At 55.2% G+C, this 15,877-nt stretch overlaps 1 protein-coding gene across 2 annotated transcripts; it reads left to right on the top strand.

Annotated features, from left to right (window-relative positions):
• Positions 1–288: 288 nt before the first annotated feature.
• Mdfi (MyoD family inhibitor) lies at positions 289–15,634 on the top strand. Of its 2 annotated transcripts, none has more exons than XM_050122882.1 (5): positions 289–554; positions 1,822–1,908; positions 7,922–8,104; positions 10,812–11,039; positions 14,937–15,634. In XM_050122882.1, the coding sequence occupies exons 2-5, from the start codon at positions 1,833–1,835 to the stop codon at positions 15,191–15,193; spliced, it is 744 nt and encodes a 247-aa protein (XP_049978839.1). In that variant the 5' UTR covers positions 289–554; positions 1,822–1,832; the 3' UTR covers positions 15,194–15,634. The 2 variants fall into 2 exon arrangements, with proteins under 2 accessions (XP_049978839.1, XP_049978840.1); XM_050122883.1 differs by lacking the exon at positions 289–554 and adding an exon at positions 1,430–1,523.
• The last annotated feature ends 243 nt before the right edge of the window (positions 15,635–15,877 follow it).

The following is a 15,877-nucleotide window of genomic DNA, read 5'->3' as shown; positions in this document are numbered from 1 at the left end:
TGCTGAGCCCTCAAAGGGAACACACCCGTGTAATGAGCGTGTGCTGCAGCGGTGCAGGGACTTCTGACGGGGGCTTTCACAGCCCACGGCCAACATGGAAACAGTAGGAAGGATTGCGTTAGTTCCAGGGGCCTTGCTCTGAAACAGAAAAACTTAAAGATAGGGTGCTGAATCCAGCGGGAGACTGGAGCTGCTTATGAGGCCCAGCCTACCGGCTCAGGTAAGCCAGGAAGAATGCAGCAGCCGCCAAGCCCTGCAAGCCGCGGGCGCGTCGCGGTGACTCAGCCCGTACCAGGAAGGAGGAGTGCACCCAAGCTCTCTTCCCAGAGAGCAGCCTGATCTCGGAGGGCTCTGGGGAACCGAACCAAGACCCCCACACACCGCGGCGAGCATCCAGGCATCCAGGGTGGAACCCTTCCCGTCCCACCTCCTTCTCAGAGCCGTCCCTCCAGTCCAACGCCGGGACGTGGCTCGAGGGTGGTGAGAGCTCTGCGGGCGCCGTGGGGGCCACGCGGGTCCTGGCCCCGACGGCGCCCAGAAGACCTACGAGAGCTGTAAGTAGTGACTTCGAGGACTGGGAGACGACCGTGGGGGGAAGGTCCATCCCTGGCGTCCCAGCTTCCCTCGGTTGTAACGCGGGCTGGGAGGAGGTGGCCTGGCTCCGCCGCCTCCCTAATTAGCCCTGGTGGTACCGACTCAGACGCCGGGCTTGAGGCAGCTCAGGACCAGTGTGGGTCCCTGTCCAGCCCTACCTGGCTGCCCACAAGTTCTCGGAATCGGGTCCTGGGGTCACTCCAGGGGTCTCCGAACTCCCCCCCCCCACACACACACACCCTGCTTGGTGACAACCCCTCCCCACAGCCAGAGTTTACAATTCCAGCCAGGCCAACAGACTGACCTCTCCTTACCCCTTTCTACACTCACCCTCGTGTTTGAAGTTGGGGTGCCGGCCTGGAGCCCAAAGAAACCCCCCCCCCCCGAAACGAATTCCCACGTCCAGCTGGCGGGGATGGCAGGGTACTGGGGATGCTTCTGGTTGCTATGGGATAGGGGAGGCTGATGAGACACCAATTGGATTTCCCGGAGGTCTAGTTTCTGGCGGGCTGATCCCCAAACTCCAAGCGCCCAGCTTCTTAGTGGAAATCGAGGACATGAACAAAGGCACCAGAGGAACTAGGTTGCTCTCATCCTGGGACAACGCGATTTGTGGGCTAGTAGTATTCAGACATTTGTCCCAGGGTGATAGTGACTTCTTTCTTTTGATAGTCTGGAAACTTTTGCAAAGTTTAAGATAGAAGGAAAAAAACACGCGGCCCCTTGTGCAACCCGCGAGGTCCTCCCGGCCTGAGGAGGCGGAGATCTGGGGAGACTGGAGCCCCTGGCTCTGTGCGAGGAGAGGAAACCAGACGAGCTGGCTTCCTGTGGGGGCTTGGGCCTCGGACGCCCCGCGGACAGACGTGTCCTGCCCTGGCAGCGCCGAGCCCCGCACGGGGGAGGGGATGCGTGGGGGGCGAGCCAGCGAGGTGGGGGCGGGGACAGGGTGGGCCAGGGAAGAGGGGAGGAGCGAGGGGGCTGGAGAGAGAGAAGGAAGAAGGAAGGGGCGCTAGGTGGGTGCGAGCTGGCGCTGGAATGGGAGCCAAGAGCGAGTGAGCGGGAAGGGGGCGCGGGCGACACCCAGGTGTCTCATGGAGGGGTCCACGCAGTGACCTGCCTGGGAGCACAGCTTGCACGAGTCTGCGCTAGGGCACCCCAGTCAGTCCCCGGTTCCCCACGCACAACCGGGGGAGGCCCGCCCTGCCCGCTGAGCGCTGTTTTCTCCAGGTCCCGGGCCGATGTCCCAGGTGAGCGGTCAGTGCCCTGCTCTGTGCGACGCGCCCCATGGAGTCCCCAGCGCTACCCCGGACCCAGGTAGGAGAAGGAATGGAAAGTAAAGATGGACCGGAGTGGGGTGGAAAACTAACAGGGTTTTTTTGGGGGGTGGGGTTGTTAGTTCTCTAGCAGACACACAGGCGGATAGCTCCCAGGAGCTTGGGTGGGAGTGAGGGTGAGAAGTCTGAGTATTGGGGACCTGGTCCAAGGGGAGTAGAAAGGAGTAGAGGGCTAGGGTGAGGAAACTGGGCCCGGAGCAGGCAGCCATGGCTGAGAGGAGTTGGCTCCAACTCCCCCCAGCCCCAGCTCTACACACACACACACACACACACACACACGCACACGCACACGCACACGCACACGCACACACACGCCGTGGCGTCTGCCCATAATATTGGGATTTGTGTCTCAACCATTTCTGCCCAGTGTGTAAATATTTATGAGGGCCTTAGGCGGGGTGTGTGGCGCGTGGGGGGTGGGTGGCGTCTGAGTCTCTCTTCTTCCCTTCCCCCAAACTTAGCAGAGCTCTTTCTGCAAACTTTTGTTTCAGCAACTAGTGGCTACGAAGCTGGACCCTTCCCTCCTTGCTAGCTGCCGTTCCCTCCGCCCAGTCCCTACCCAGCGTGGCACACATACACACCCTACCAACGTAATGAAATACCCCTTCCCCCACCTCAGGGGCTAAACTGCCCTGATTCTCCCAGGACCCTACAGACTAAGGAAGGCTGTGTGGGGGCCTCCCAATCTAGCGTCCTAGTCCCTTGTCCTCAAAGGCTAAAACTATCTTATACGGAAGGCACCTCTATGGAGGTGCAGATTCCGTTAGAGTCGGGGTGGGTAGGGGGCGGGGTGCAAAAGTGTAGGCCCAGATTTTCTGACTTAAAACCTTATTCTGGCTCAGCCAGAGGCTCTGTTTTCCTCACACCCAAACTCTCCCTTTCCTCAGACTGTCTCAGTAATGAAGATCCAAGGTTTGACCTCAGGTTCCCTCAGGGTCTCAGACAAGTCCTTTCTTTCCCCTTCTCTGGCCTCAGTCTCCTCACCCTACTCCCAGCCTGGACCCCCTAGTTGGTTTGTCTGTTTGGGGAATGGTCTCAGCTGCCTGTATGCCTGGCCTGGCCTCTCACAACTGTAGAGGTGGGGGCCTCCAAACACTGAGGTTGTCTGACCAATGGAGACAGTGTGTGCTCTTTCTTCATCAGCCCTAAGTCCCTGTTCTGGGAGAGTTCTTGATACAATTACTTAGACTTCAAGGGAAGATGCTCCTCCAAGGACCAGGCTCCTTCGGCTTGGAAGGACAGTGGGAAACTGGGGGCTGGGAGGCTTCATGTCTGGGAACTGTCTCTGTCTCTCTTGGCCTCTCTCCCACCCCCACTTTTCCATGCTGTCTTCCTTCCCTTATTCAGTTTTTCTCTCCTCCGATATCTCCTTCCAAGACCCCCCTCCCCTGTCTGACCTGCTCTTCACCCAGTGGCAGAGGAGGGGAGCAACATGTGCTCAGGACAGGCCGCAGAGTCCAGGGGGAATTGCCGGGAAGGCTTAGGCCTGGGCTGTAATTTGAGGCCCCAGTGTCCCAGCAAGCCCCCTCCCCAGTCTGAACTGGGCCAGACAATGTGGCTTTTGTAACACTTGTCCTGTCCTGTACTTTTCTGCCTGCTACCCAGGAAGCCCAAACCGCAGAAGATGCAGCCAGAACCCCACAGATGCCTGACCCTGAGACCAGAACCCTCCGTGCTCCCTGGGCGCTCACAGAACAGAGAGGCCACAGCACTGTCCCCAGAGTGGAAGCTGCTGGCAGGACAGCCAGGGTGTGACATGCCTCCTCTTTCAGGGTTCCAAGATACAGACAGGGCACAAGAGGACTCAGGGCAGCTGTGGTTAGGGCGGGTGGCCAAGCACTCACACTCTGGCCTCTCCCCCTGGCCTCTCCCCCGCCCATTCCTGAGAGCCCCAAGAGCCCGGCTCCCTAAGCCACAAGATTTCTGCCTAGCACTGGGGCGTCGAATTTCTACCCGTGGCTCTAAATTCAATTTCCTGGGAATTGGAGCCCTTGGACCTAAAATAAAACAACTGGACTGAACATAGCCAGCAGCTACATCCTCTCCAGTCCTCCTCTTCGTGGCTCGGGCCTCGCTAACTGGACATCAAAATATCCCACCATCTCTGGTCTCCATGGGGTTCAAAGTCAGATGTCGCCCATAATCCTTCATGTGGCCCCTCTTTCTCCTTCCCAAACCTGAGCCATTCTGAACTCCAACACTCAACCACAAACATGCAGACCTCCACAGGGAAGGTGACGGACAAGGGGCCAGTTTGCAGCAGAAACTAGCACTTCTTTGCCAAGTTGTCAGTAACGGGCTGGGCAGAGGGCACGCTGGTATCACAAATGACAGAGGAGGCTTACTGGAGGAAGAGATGAGGCTGCGGCTGGCCAGGGAGGAGTCAAGAGCAACTATATAAGCACAGGTAGTCTGGCCAGAAGCTGTTGTGATGGCCCAGGGGCCTGGACAGGCGAGTGTGCCTGGAACACAAGACCTTTGTCCATTGACTAAAGATGTGTGACAGAGGCCTTGAGTGTCTACTCATACTGAGAGTGACTGGGAGGTATCAGCCACCACTCTCTGGCCTGAAGTCCTGATCTTCTCTCTCCAGAGATAGTCATAGCCCAAGGAACAGGGAGCCCAGATCCACTGTCCACAAAGACAATGCTGGGGGCCGGACTTGGAGCTCCAGAACATGGGAACTGGCCAGGCTTGAAGTGAACCCATCCCCCCTGGAAGAGGTTCTCCTTTTCCTTCCTGGCCAAGAACCACCACCACCACCCCCCCAAATCTGGTGGATAACAGACAGAGGGATTCCGCAAGGTCCCTGCTGCTGGAGTGAGTCTCCCCACCTTTCCTGTGGAGCATGTGGAAAGTTCTCCCCACTTCTTTCTAGAGAGGCATGCAGACCAGAGCCTCGCCCCGTGTTAGGGAGGAGCACGTGTTGAAGGGACCCAGAGGTGCAGGACACTAGCATGCTGAGTTCACTGTGTAAATCAATAGTGATGTCACTCTGGTCAGATGGGTGGCTTAGATGCCAGGCCTCTTCCAGCCACACCTCTCCTCTATGCTCCTGCGCGCGCGCACACACACACACACATACACACACACACACATACACACACACACACACACACACACACACACACACACACACACACACACACACGTCAGGAGAGTCTCCTTCGAGATGCTGTCTCTCTTCTCCATGCAGGACGAGGAGTCTTTTGGTCACAGAGGGAAAACTGGGCTCTTTAGCCTCTCAGTCTGGGAGTCTTCAGCCCACGTGTGCCCTGGCTCTTCCGTCCCAGCCGCGTCCTGGGGCCCAGGTCCTCTGGGGCAGCATCTCCAGAGCAGTCTTCCTGACTCCGCCCTTTCCTCCCTGTTCTGCTGGCCTGTCTCCCTCCTCTGCCCCCACTGTGACCTTCCTAGCTTCAGGAGGTCTGCCCCTCTGTGTCCCTCAGGCCATGGTCTGGTCTCTCTAGAAGCTTTTGTCCCATCCCGGTCACCAGCTTTGTAGTGACTGTGAGGAGAGACACCTAGGTAAAAGGACAGCCGGGGAATCCCATGGCCTTAAACCCTCTTTATTGTCTTTCTCCTTCTCAAGCCCTGGGGGCCAAAAAAGCAGGAATCTTGGCTCTGTCTATACAGGACTGTGCACTCTGTGACCTCAGGAGAAAGTCTGGGAAGCCAGGGGCCTTTAATGACCAGCTGCTGTTGCGGCTCCCAACCTCAGAAGCACCAAACAGCGAGTGCTCCCTCATTCCCACCGAACTGTGGTTCTGGGGTCTTGGTCCCATTGCTCTTCTCAAACACCCCTCCCCCACGATTGTTTAAGACTCAGTGGCTACTGCCTTCTTCAGAGTACCTACTGACAGTGCACACACGTGTGCGCACACACACACACACACACACACACTCCTATAGGCTTTTAAAATTTGTTTTCTGTTGTTGTTTTTGTTTGTTGGGATAAGGTTTCTCAGTGTAAACCTGTGAGGAGAGCCCTGGCTGTCCTTCAACTCACTCTGTAGACCAGGCTGGTCTTGAACTCACAGAGTGCTGGGATTAAAGGTGTGTGTCGCCACCTGGCTTTAAAACTTTTTTTTAAAAGAGTTGGTCTCTCCTGAGGCCCAGACTGGCCTTGAACTGGTTTTGTAACCAAGGCTGGCCTTGAACTTTTGATTCTCTCTGGCCTCCACCACCCAAGTGCTGGGATTATAGGTAAGTGATACCACACCCCATTGGTACCACTCATGGGGTGAAAGAGCTAGCATTGTTTGTTTTTGTTTTGGGGTTTTGGGTTTTTGGCAGTGCTGGGAATAGCAACCAGGGTTGTTGTTTTCATGTCAAACAAATGCTTTAACTCAGTGCTCGCCCAGTCCTCTTCCTCTCCAACCCTCATAAATACCCGGCTGCAGCTTTGAGCTGGGACCTAATGCAGAAGCTTCCTGGCCCCTTGCACCTCCTACTCTCTGCTCCAGCTCCTATCTGTGATGAGGCCTGTGGTTTGCCCTGGGCAGGCAGAAGCATGCCTACTTGGGTCTGCAGTCTCTGTGCTACCCAGTAGGCCTCTGGGATCTGTGTCTGCAGGGCCAAGAGGAACTCTAGGGGCTGTTAACAGGGTCTTGGGCTCAGCAGCCAGTGAGGTGGCTGGACACGGGAGCACACCTAGGCCTACCTCCAGCTTCTGATTCCCAGATCCAAGTGCCCACATCTCCATGGACAGCTCCGTTTATCTCTCTCCATGGCTGTCATCTGAAGACAGCTCAGAGGACATCTGTGGGAGCTCGTCTCTGTTCTCTGTAATGGAACCTATTTCATTGGCAGGACCTTCCTTTGTCTCCATCCCTTTCTGGTGTGTACAGGGTGGACTGGATTCTGATCTCTTATCTTTGAACATCTCTGCGGGTTCCCCCCTCCCCCATCTGTGTACCCTCCCTCCCCATCTCTGCTGTTTTCTCCCCCACATCTGTGTAGCCTCCCTCCCCAGAGCCCTGCCCTTTGGCGCCTGCCTCTCTCAGAGTCTCCTGCTTCTATTTCTTCTTTCTCCCAGCATGGGAACTATGAGGGAGACACAGGTAGAGAACCATGCTCTGAGACCACTGCTGTCCCACTGCATAGCACAGCCAAAATTGTCAGAACTTGGACTTTACCCCTGTGACCCCTGCCTTACCCAGAGGCTGAAGCTGTGGGTTCTCAGACACTGCGCATCCCCGTCCCTTCCCAGGAGCCCAAGGGGCTCTAGTCCTGCTGCCAAGGGCGCTGTGGTTTGAAGGTGTCCTCGTTCCCTCATTCCGCCCACCCTGCCCAGAGTCACTCTAATTACACAGGACTGTGGTTCACCTCTTCCCCAGCGCTCCTGGCTGCCTCCTGGCCTCTCTTCCTGCCTGGGGCCCCTCCCTGCTCCTCACCCCCAGGTTACTCTCTCTCTCTCTCTCTCTCTCCTCTCCCATGCCAGCATCCCCTCTCTGACCCAATTTCTCCACATCTGCCCTCTTCCTGTCTGAGCAGCTTCTTGCCCTGGTCTGCCCAGGCCCTGTCTAGTCTTTGTCTTTCTTCCTCGTGGCTGACTTTGCTGTTGGTCCCAGACAGCCTGTCACTAGATCAGCCGTCCCCACCCAATCTCCTGAACTTCCTTTCCCTGGCATCTGCCTTGTAGTGCCCGTCAGTCCCCATAACTGTCTCTCTGGCTCCGCTGCTGAACAGCTTGTCTGTTTTCTCCTGCACCGTGTGTCTCTCCTCTCCCTACTCCTCTTTGTACCATGGGTCCCTCCTGATGCCACACGCATGTACTCACCCAGGAACACTTACATGCACACATATGAGCTATGATTCAGAAACTTTCCTTTGGAAGTCAAACACCGCAGCCAGATAAGGTGATAGCTGACTGACTCGTGAAGGGACCAGAAGTAAGGAGTTCATCGAGGGCTCTGGCCTGGAGGTCAGACCTGGGCCTGGGCACACAGAAAGACACCAGGGAAACAATCCTTCATCATCTGCTTTTTCACTAGCCCAGACCATGTCCCTCCTCCCTGGGCTGGAGGTAGCAGCAGGATCCACTCACCCTGTAGACACATCATCAGAAGAGGGCTCCCCAGAGGAGGTGGTACCCTGCATGCCCCAAGACAGTGGTCCTGGGGCTCACCGGGCTCTGAACAGCACTGACCTCGATGTTCACACAGAAGCTGTGACGTGTGAGTACAAGGGGACTACGGTTTGGGGTGGCAACATGCAGGGCTGTCCGAGGAAATCCAACCACGGAGTGTCGTCAGGATACAGTGCAGCAGCTCTCCGCCTCTACCTTGTCAGAGGCCAGGCTCCTGGAAACACAGTTTGAGCTTGCAGGACAAGAGGCATCCTTTGCCTCTGAGAGAGAGAACTGGTGTGCTGGGCAGGGCCAGAAGCTGAAACTCAGTGCAGTGTACCCTTCAGGACAGGACCTGGGTGCAGAGGAAAGAGGGGAGCACCCAGATGCTCTGGGGAGGACGGAACAAAGTTCATCTTCTTTACCAGGCCTGTTTGGAGGTCTTCACAGTGCCCTAGGGGCTGGACAAGGGCTACCCAGGTCATTTTTGTAATAAGCATCTACTGTCTTCCATGATAGTGTCTCAAAGCGGATTTTCTGTCTTTGAATGACTTCGAGTACTTTCGTAGAGAGACATCACCACAGCTCTTGTCAAGCCTATTCTCTAGATGAGGAAACTGAGGCACAGACCCAGACCAGACCAGGACACAAGCCTAGCACTCAATCTTCTGGCCTCATTCTGCTGTGCCCACCTGCTGTGTTGGCATAAATAATGTGCCTCCTGCTCCTCTAACGAGGGCATCTGGGGCCAAACTGGACAGCCTGGAAGCAGCCTTCTGCACACACACATACACACACACGCATGCATGCACACACACGCACTCACACACACACTTGAGACAAGGAGGTCATGGCCATAGCCACAGGGAGGGGGCCCAGGTGAGAGTGGGACAGACAGACACCCCTGTGTCTATGGCTTTGAGTGTTTGCACTGTGACTCAACACCACCCCCACCCGTTGGCCACCCCACAGCCGAGGCCACAGGCGAGCTTTGTGTCTGCAAGGCCTCCCAGGGCCCTAGGCTCACCTCAGACTCCCTCCCTCTGGCCACTGAACCCATGTTTAGGCAGCAGGGCAAGGGACAGTGACACTGGCCAAAGGCTCAGCCAGTCTTCTCTGGAGCCAGGATGATTCAGGCCTAGCCATTCCCGTGGCTTTGTTCCTGTTTGCCAGGTGCAGACCCCAGCCATGCCTTGCCCCAACCCCGGCCTGGCACCTCTGCTTCCCACCTTGTCATGGTGTTATCCTCCCAGCCTCCTCTCTCCGCTTCCTAGCTGTGGGATCTCTTGTGAGTTATACCAGCTGGTCCTCAAGTTTTTTCATCTGAGAAATGTACCAATAATAGATGGCTTACAATGTTTAAAGACATTACTCTGGCACACGGTATCGCATGCCGATACCCACTCAGAGCATGTTAACTAGCTGCTACTCTAGGAAGTGACTGTGTAGATGTAACAGCTTGTTTCCCAGTTCCTCAGTCCCCAGCCTTTGCCCCCATCCCTTGCCTCTGTCCTGAGGCACAGTGGTCTACACCAGTAATCCCAGCACATTGTAAATCAAGACAGGAGAATGAGGGACTTGAACTCCTATGCAAGGTCATCGTCAGCTACATAACCAGTTTGAGTCCAGCTTTGGCTACAAAAGTCTCAAAGTCGGGGGAGGGGGTCTTACAAAGGGGATTCCATGAGAAAATAATCAGCAAGTATTGGGGACAACTGGCCAGCACACACAGTGTTCAAGGGGCAGCGACTGGTTGGCACACAGTGAGTGTTCAAAGGAACCATGACTGGCACATGAGTGTCCAGCCCCCAGAGTCCAGGGGTGCACTGAGGCACCTTCCTCTCTCCTCAGCACCGAGGGCCTCCTCATATCTCCTCCCTGTGGAATGTAAATCCCCAAGTCAGCTGGAGAAGTGAGGACTAGGGCCCTGCTGAGGGAAGAGAAGCACCCCATGTTTGCAGAAGGCATTCAGCAGCCAGAGCCCAGACCTCGTGGGACCCCTTCTTACCTCCCCTACCAGCATAACACAGGTCCCCTCACTCTCTGAGACTCGTGCCAAGCCGCTCAGTTGAGCATCCTCTGAAGGAGATCTAGAAAGCCGCTGAGGGCTTGGGGCATCCCCAGGCTCAGCTTCTAAAACTGATTGCTTAGTTTAGGAGGGAACATGGCCTTTGGAAGGCGCTCCCTACCAGTTCTCCCTCCCGACCACCCAGACCAGGAGCCGCTCAGTCCTTTCTGCCCACAGTAGCAAAGCAGGGTGGGGCTATGCAGAGCTGAGGGCAAGAAGCAGAAGATAAAGGGGCTGCTACAGGGGCCCTCAATCCAGAGCCAAGCATGCATCTCCAAACAGATGTTCCCAATAAGCACCAAGGGCAGGGCAAAAACAGCTGGGGGTTGGCAGAGGCCAAGGTGAAGGTTAACTGATTCACTGCCAGCGTCAGCAACCCCAGCCGACCTTGTCTCCTCCACCCTACCAGTCTAGCCCAGGTCCTAGAGCCTACAACAAGAGGACAGAGTTCATGTGGAGTAAGAAAGTGGGGTGCAGGTACCCCTGCTTTGTACCTTTGGTTTTAGTTTTTGTTTTTCCGGAATGAGCACTGCTGTGGGAGTTGAAACTGAACCCCAGGCTGTGACTGTTCCATGATGTCCCTGTGGGCTAGTCATTTCTGCTTTCCGGGCCTCAGTCTCTCCATGCAAAGGACACAAATCTGCCTTCGCTGCTGGAGGCGAAACTAAGAGTGAACTGGTAGGGTTCAGACTGATCATCAGAGGGTGACCCTCCTTTTCGTCACCACCTTTTCTCTTCATTTCCCCAGGCCAGCCTCAGGGGAACCCCTTAGGCTGCACCCCACTACTGCCAAACGGCTCCGACCATAGCCACCCCTCAGAACTGGGCAGTGCCGGGCATGCGGGGAACGGTGCCCCGGGAGGCCCCAAGGCCCACCGGAAGTTGCAGACACACCCATCTCTGGGCGGCCAGACTGGGAGGAAGAGCAAAGGCAGCACTCGGTCAACTTCCCAGGTCCCCCTCCAGGCACAGGAAGGTAAGACCCCTGCCGTCTCGCCTGCGCAGACAGGCAGCGCAGCCCTGGCTGCAGGTTGAGTTGTGCACGCAGCTCGGTTGGATTCAGTGCCTCCTGCCTATAGGCTCCTGAGGTAGGAGGATCAAAGCCATCCTGGGCTTTGTTACTAGATCCTGTCTCAAGCGGCAATATACCAGGCATTGTGGCTCACACCCTACCATCCAGCGCTCAGGGACTGACATGCTAACTCCTGCAAGGTACCCCCTCCTACCTCCACATGGTTGTGGGGTTTGTGTTTAGAAAGGGAGACCTCCAGCCTCCGGGAAATCATCTATGGGGCGCAAACAGCTAGAGGCTGGGCAGAATCCGCGGGGAAGGCTGATGCGAGGGTGCGAGAGCCTGGCTCTAAGGAGCCCTTGGTGCCCTGTTCAACTTCGTGCACCTTGAGAAGCACACAGGGCGGTGAAGTGACCTCAGTCCCAGACCTACTTCCTCAGGCTTACCCTAACAAGGACTGTGGCCACCTGGGCTGATCCAGTTTACACCACTTTATTTCCAGAATCAGAAAATTTCCTCCAGGGGCTTGTGACCCCGCTTTCCATCCCCAGTACTAGAAAATGAAAAATATATATATATCCTTTAGGAGTGGACCATCTGTTTAGTCAAAGCAAACGTCGAGCGTAAAATGACGCTGAGTGGTGGGGGGCACAAGATTCCACAGGGGATGCCAGAACTTCTCAGACCAGACACTCAGCTGCTTTCTGCTCCGACATCACAGCCGGCAGCCATCTGCTGGCCCCATTGGGTATCTTGGGGCAGTCATCTGTAGTTCAGGAACCATCTGATCACAGCCCTGCTCATGTTGGGGGACCCTGGCCTGGCCCCCTGCAAGCAGGATTCAATGTGTGCATTTATTGCTGTTGCTTTTAAGATTTATTTATTTTAACTTGGGAGGCAGAGATAGGCAGATCTCTGTGAGTTCGAGGCCAGCCTGGTCTACAAGTGATAGTTCCAAGACAGGCTCCAAAACTACAGAGAAACCCTGTCTTTAAAAACAAAACAAAACAGAAAAAAAAAGGAAAGGAAAGAAAGAAAGATGTATTTATTTTTGTGTATGAGAGTTTTGCCTGCACATGTGTGTGTGCACCATGTGTGTGCCTGGTGCCCTCAGAGGCCGGAGAGGATGTCCAAGCCCTGGAACTGGAATTACAAATGGTTGAGCGCCATCATGTAGAAGCTAAAAACCGAACTGGATGGAATCAAATCCAAGCCCTCTGCAAGAACTGCAAATGCTCTAAACCACTGAGCCATCTTTCTAGGGAGGGCCTTGCCCACCCCACCGTTCCTGAATTTGTTAAGTAAGGCATTCTGAAACCTTCTCACCCCTTGGGGCAGATTCTGCCCAAAGTAGTTATGACAAGCAGTCATTCACTTAGCTGACTTACCCTGGGGAGGATGGAGAGAAGTGTCTAGGTGGAAAAGCACTTGTCTAGCACGCTCAGGGCCCTGGGTTCAACTCCCAGGGGTGCAAGAAAATAAATAATATCAACAGCTGTGCATTCTGGGCACCTGCTACATGCTAGGTACCTAGCCCATGCCCTCATTGGGCTCTCGTGGATAGGGCACATATGGGGTCGTTATCCATGTGGCAAGCCCACTACAGAGGCTATATTAGCGTGGAAACAGCCACACCAGCAGAGGCCGAGGTAGGGAACTCAGAAGTGACCTGTAGTAGGTGTGTTTGGCATTTGGCAGGTTGTCTGAGACTCCAGGAGGCAGGGACTCTGGGAAGGTTTTTATCAACTATGCCAACCAACTATGTTGAGGGATGCAAAGATGACCTACTGACACACGGGGACGGTTGGGATGGACTGAGAGTCTTAAATACAGCAGATTTAACACATCTGGAGTTGAAGAGAACTACTGGATCCATTTGGGGCATAGAAGACAGGGCTGCCACACAGGGTGCTGGACAGTGTTAGTCAGCAAAGTGCAGTTCTGGTTCCCCTGGCCTGGCCCTCAGGAGGGCTTACTGCCCAGCACTCTGCAGTGAGGGCTCAGTCCACTAGTCAAATAAGGGCCTACTGTGTTCACTTTGTGTAGTCCAAGCTGGCCTCAGATTCTCTGTGGCCGACGATGAACTTGAACTCCTGATCCTCTTGCCTGTGCCTGCCTTGAGCTGGGATTACAGCCGTGCACAACTATAGCTTGTACACACAGTCAGGACTGTGTGCATGCCCTTAGGAGAGAAGCATTCTGCGGACTTGGACACATCTGTGACCATAACAGACCAAGGTGACTGCCCTGGCAGCACCTATGTCTACTCAGGGTTTACTATTGCTGGAAAGAGGCACTATGACCACAGCAATGCTTATAAAACATTTATTTGAGGGGGGCTCGCTGACAGTTTCAGAGGTTCAGTCCATTATGATCATGAAGGGGAGCATGGCAGCGAGCAGGCAGATGTGCTGGAGTCAAGAGTGCTAGTCTTGCAGGTCATGGAAAGTTGACTGACAGCCCCACTGAAGGAAGCTTGAACAAGAGACCCCCAAAGCCCACCCCCACAGTGACACACTTCCTCCAAGAAGGCCACGCCTAACAGTGCCGCTCCATTCAGGGGTCATTTTCTTTCAAACCACCACCACCTGGCAAGGGTGAGGTGACCATCTACTTAAAGCCTGTTGTGCAGTGGCCCACGACAGAGCTAGGAAGTCAGAAGAATGCAGGAGGGCTGTGAGCGGGGTGTGCCAGGGTGAGGAGAGTTCTGGAGAGTTCTGCCTCTCCAGGGGAGCCTGCTGGAGATGGCATTTGGAGAAGTAGGGAAAGAAAGGAGTGAGAGACTATGCCAGGCAGAAGAGAGGTACCGCTTGGCCGGGCTTTGCCTGAGTTTCAGCAGATCAGCACGGACAGAGCAGAGGAGAAGGCGCAGTCATGAGAGACAGCTCACCAGGCCTGAGGCCCACCTGGAACCTCAGCTTCTCCCCCTTGAGGGCACCTGTGGTAGCTCTGAGCACGGCAGGATCTGATGCAGCCTCTGTTTTTAGATGTTTTTGTTTGTTTGTTTTTTGTCCTGGCTCTGGGACACACAACAGATTGGTGAGGTGTAATCAAAGACAGAGTGGTATATTGTTGTTTATTTGTTTCATTTTTTGAAACAGGGTTTCATGTAGCTCAGAGTGACCTCTAACTCACCAAGTATCTGAGGATGATCTTGAACTGCTGATCCTCCTGCTTCTGTATCCCAAACACTGGAATTGCATATGCACACAGTTTCTACAGTGCTGGGGATTGAACCCAGGGCCTCCTGCATGCTAGGCAACCACTCTATTAACTTAGCCAAATCCCAACCCTTTGGCTACATCTTTAAATGGCTAATCTCTGTGCCTCAGTTTCTTCGTCTGTAGAATGGGGCTAATTACAGCCCACATCGTAGAGTTGTTACAGGAGGCTTAGGCGAGTGTCCTTCCTACACAGCACTTATACTGGTGCCTGGGATACCTCTTCACCCACTTGGTTAAATACATAATCAGAGCGCAGTTAAGGCAGAGATTCAGAGTGGTGGTGGTGCACGCTTTTAACCTCAGCATTCGGGAGGCAGAGACAGGTGGATCTCTGTGAGTTCAAGGCCAGCCTTGTCTACAGAGCGAGTTCTAGGACAGGCTCCAAAGCTACAGAGAAACCCTGTCTCAAAACACTTCCCCCGCCCCCTAAAAAAAGGACTCCCAATGCAGACTGGCTGTGCTCCCTTCATTCCACTCTGGTTTACTTGCCTCCTGTGCCTATAAAGAAACTGGGTATCCCCCCACTAGCTCCTTTTGCTTCTCAGGGCGATGGGGGCTACAGACATTAGGTGAAACTGGACTGTTGGGACGGGGGCTGCCTTGCTCCTGTCTCTGACTGGCCTGCCCCCGCCCACAGACTGCTGCGTGCACTGCATCCTGTCCTGTCTGTTCTGTGAGTTCCTGACACTCTGCAACATCGTCCTGGACTGCGCCACGTGCGGTTCCTGCAGCTCAGAGGACTCCTGCCTCTGCTGCTGCTGCTGCGGCTCCGGCGAGTGTGCGGACTGCGACCTGCCCTGCGATCTGGACTGTGGCATTGTGGACGCCTGCTGCGAGTCAGCAGACTGCCTGGAGATCTGCATGGAGTGCTGTGGACTTTGCTTCTCGTCCTGATGCCACAGAGCAGCCCCAGAGCTGCCACATGAAGCTTGACACCTCCCCTTACCCCAGGGCCTCCTCAGAATCCCAGCCCAGATGTGAGAAGGTGGGATGGCCAGAGGAGCCATCTCAGCCGCGGAACAGGTCCGTTACCGACAAGCCTGCTCTCCTCTGTGGGTGACCAGGAACGTGGCATCTAGAACCTGGTAAGACAGGACCAGTTAGCTGCCAGGACTCCGAACACTGTGAACGGCAGGGGAGGGACAGGAATGGGAGGCCTCTGTCCTTCTCTACCTCTGCTCCAGGTGTCCGCCTCCCTCCGCTACCCCAGGCTACCCCAGCTCGGAAGACAGAAAATGTGAAAAAACACCTGCCTGGCCCATGTCAGCCCCTACCCTCCTCCCCAGCTCATTTGCTGGGCTCTTATAGGAGCCTGACCCGTACAGTGACCCAAGAGGGTGGGGCTTGGGGTGGGGTTGGGTGGGACAGGGCATAGTAAGACTGGAAGCAGGGGTGGGCAGAGGGAGGGTCTGTGCTATTCGTTGCTGTAAATAAAGATGTTTGTCTGTTCCGTCTCCACTTTCCTTGGGACCTGTGACAAAATGTAAGGGCATAACTGCTGAAAAGCAATACTCCCTGCCAGGACCTTATATGCGGTCTCGGATGGGCTCATAGGCAAAACGCTGCCACAAAAGCATG

The sequence above is a fragment of the Alexandromys fortis genome, unplaced genomic scaffold, assembly GCF_014885135.2.
Source record: "Alexandromys fortis isolate MF-2015 unplaced genomic scaffold, M_Fortis_MF-2015_v1.1 scaffold_212, whole genome shotgun sequence".
Taxonomy (NCBI): domain Eukaryota; kingdom Metazoa; phylum Chordata; class Mammalia; order Rodentia; family Cricetidae; genus Alexandromys; species Alexandromys fortis.
The sequence above is the reverse complement of the archived record's forward strand: the minus strand, read 5'-3'. Positions and strand labels throughout refer to the sequence as shown.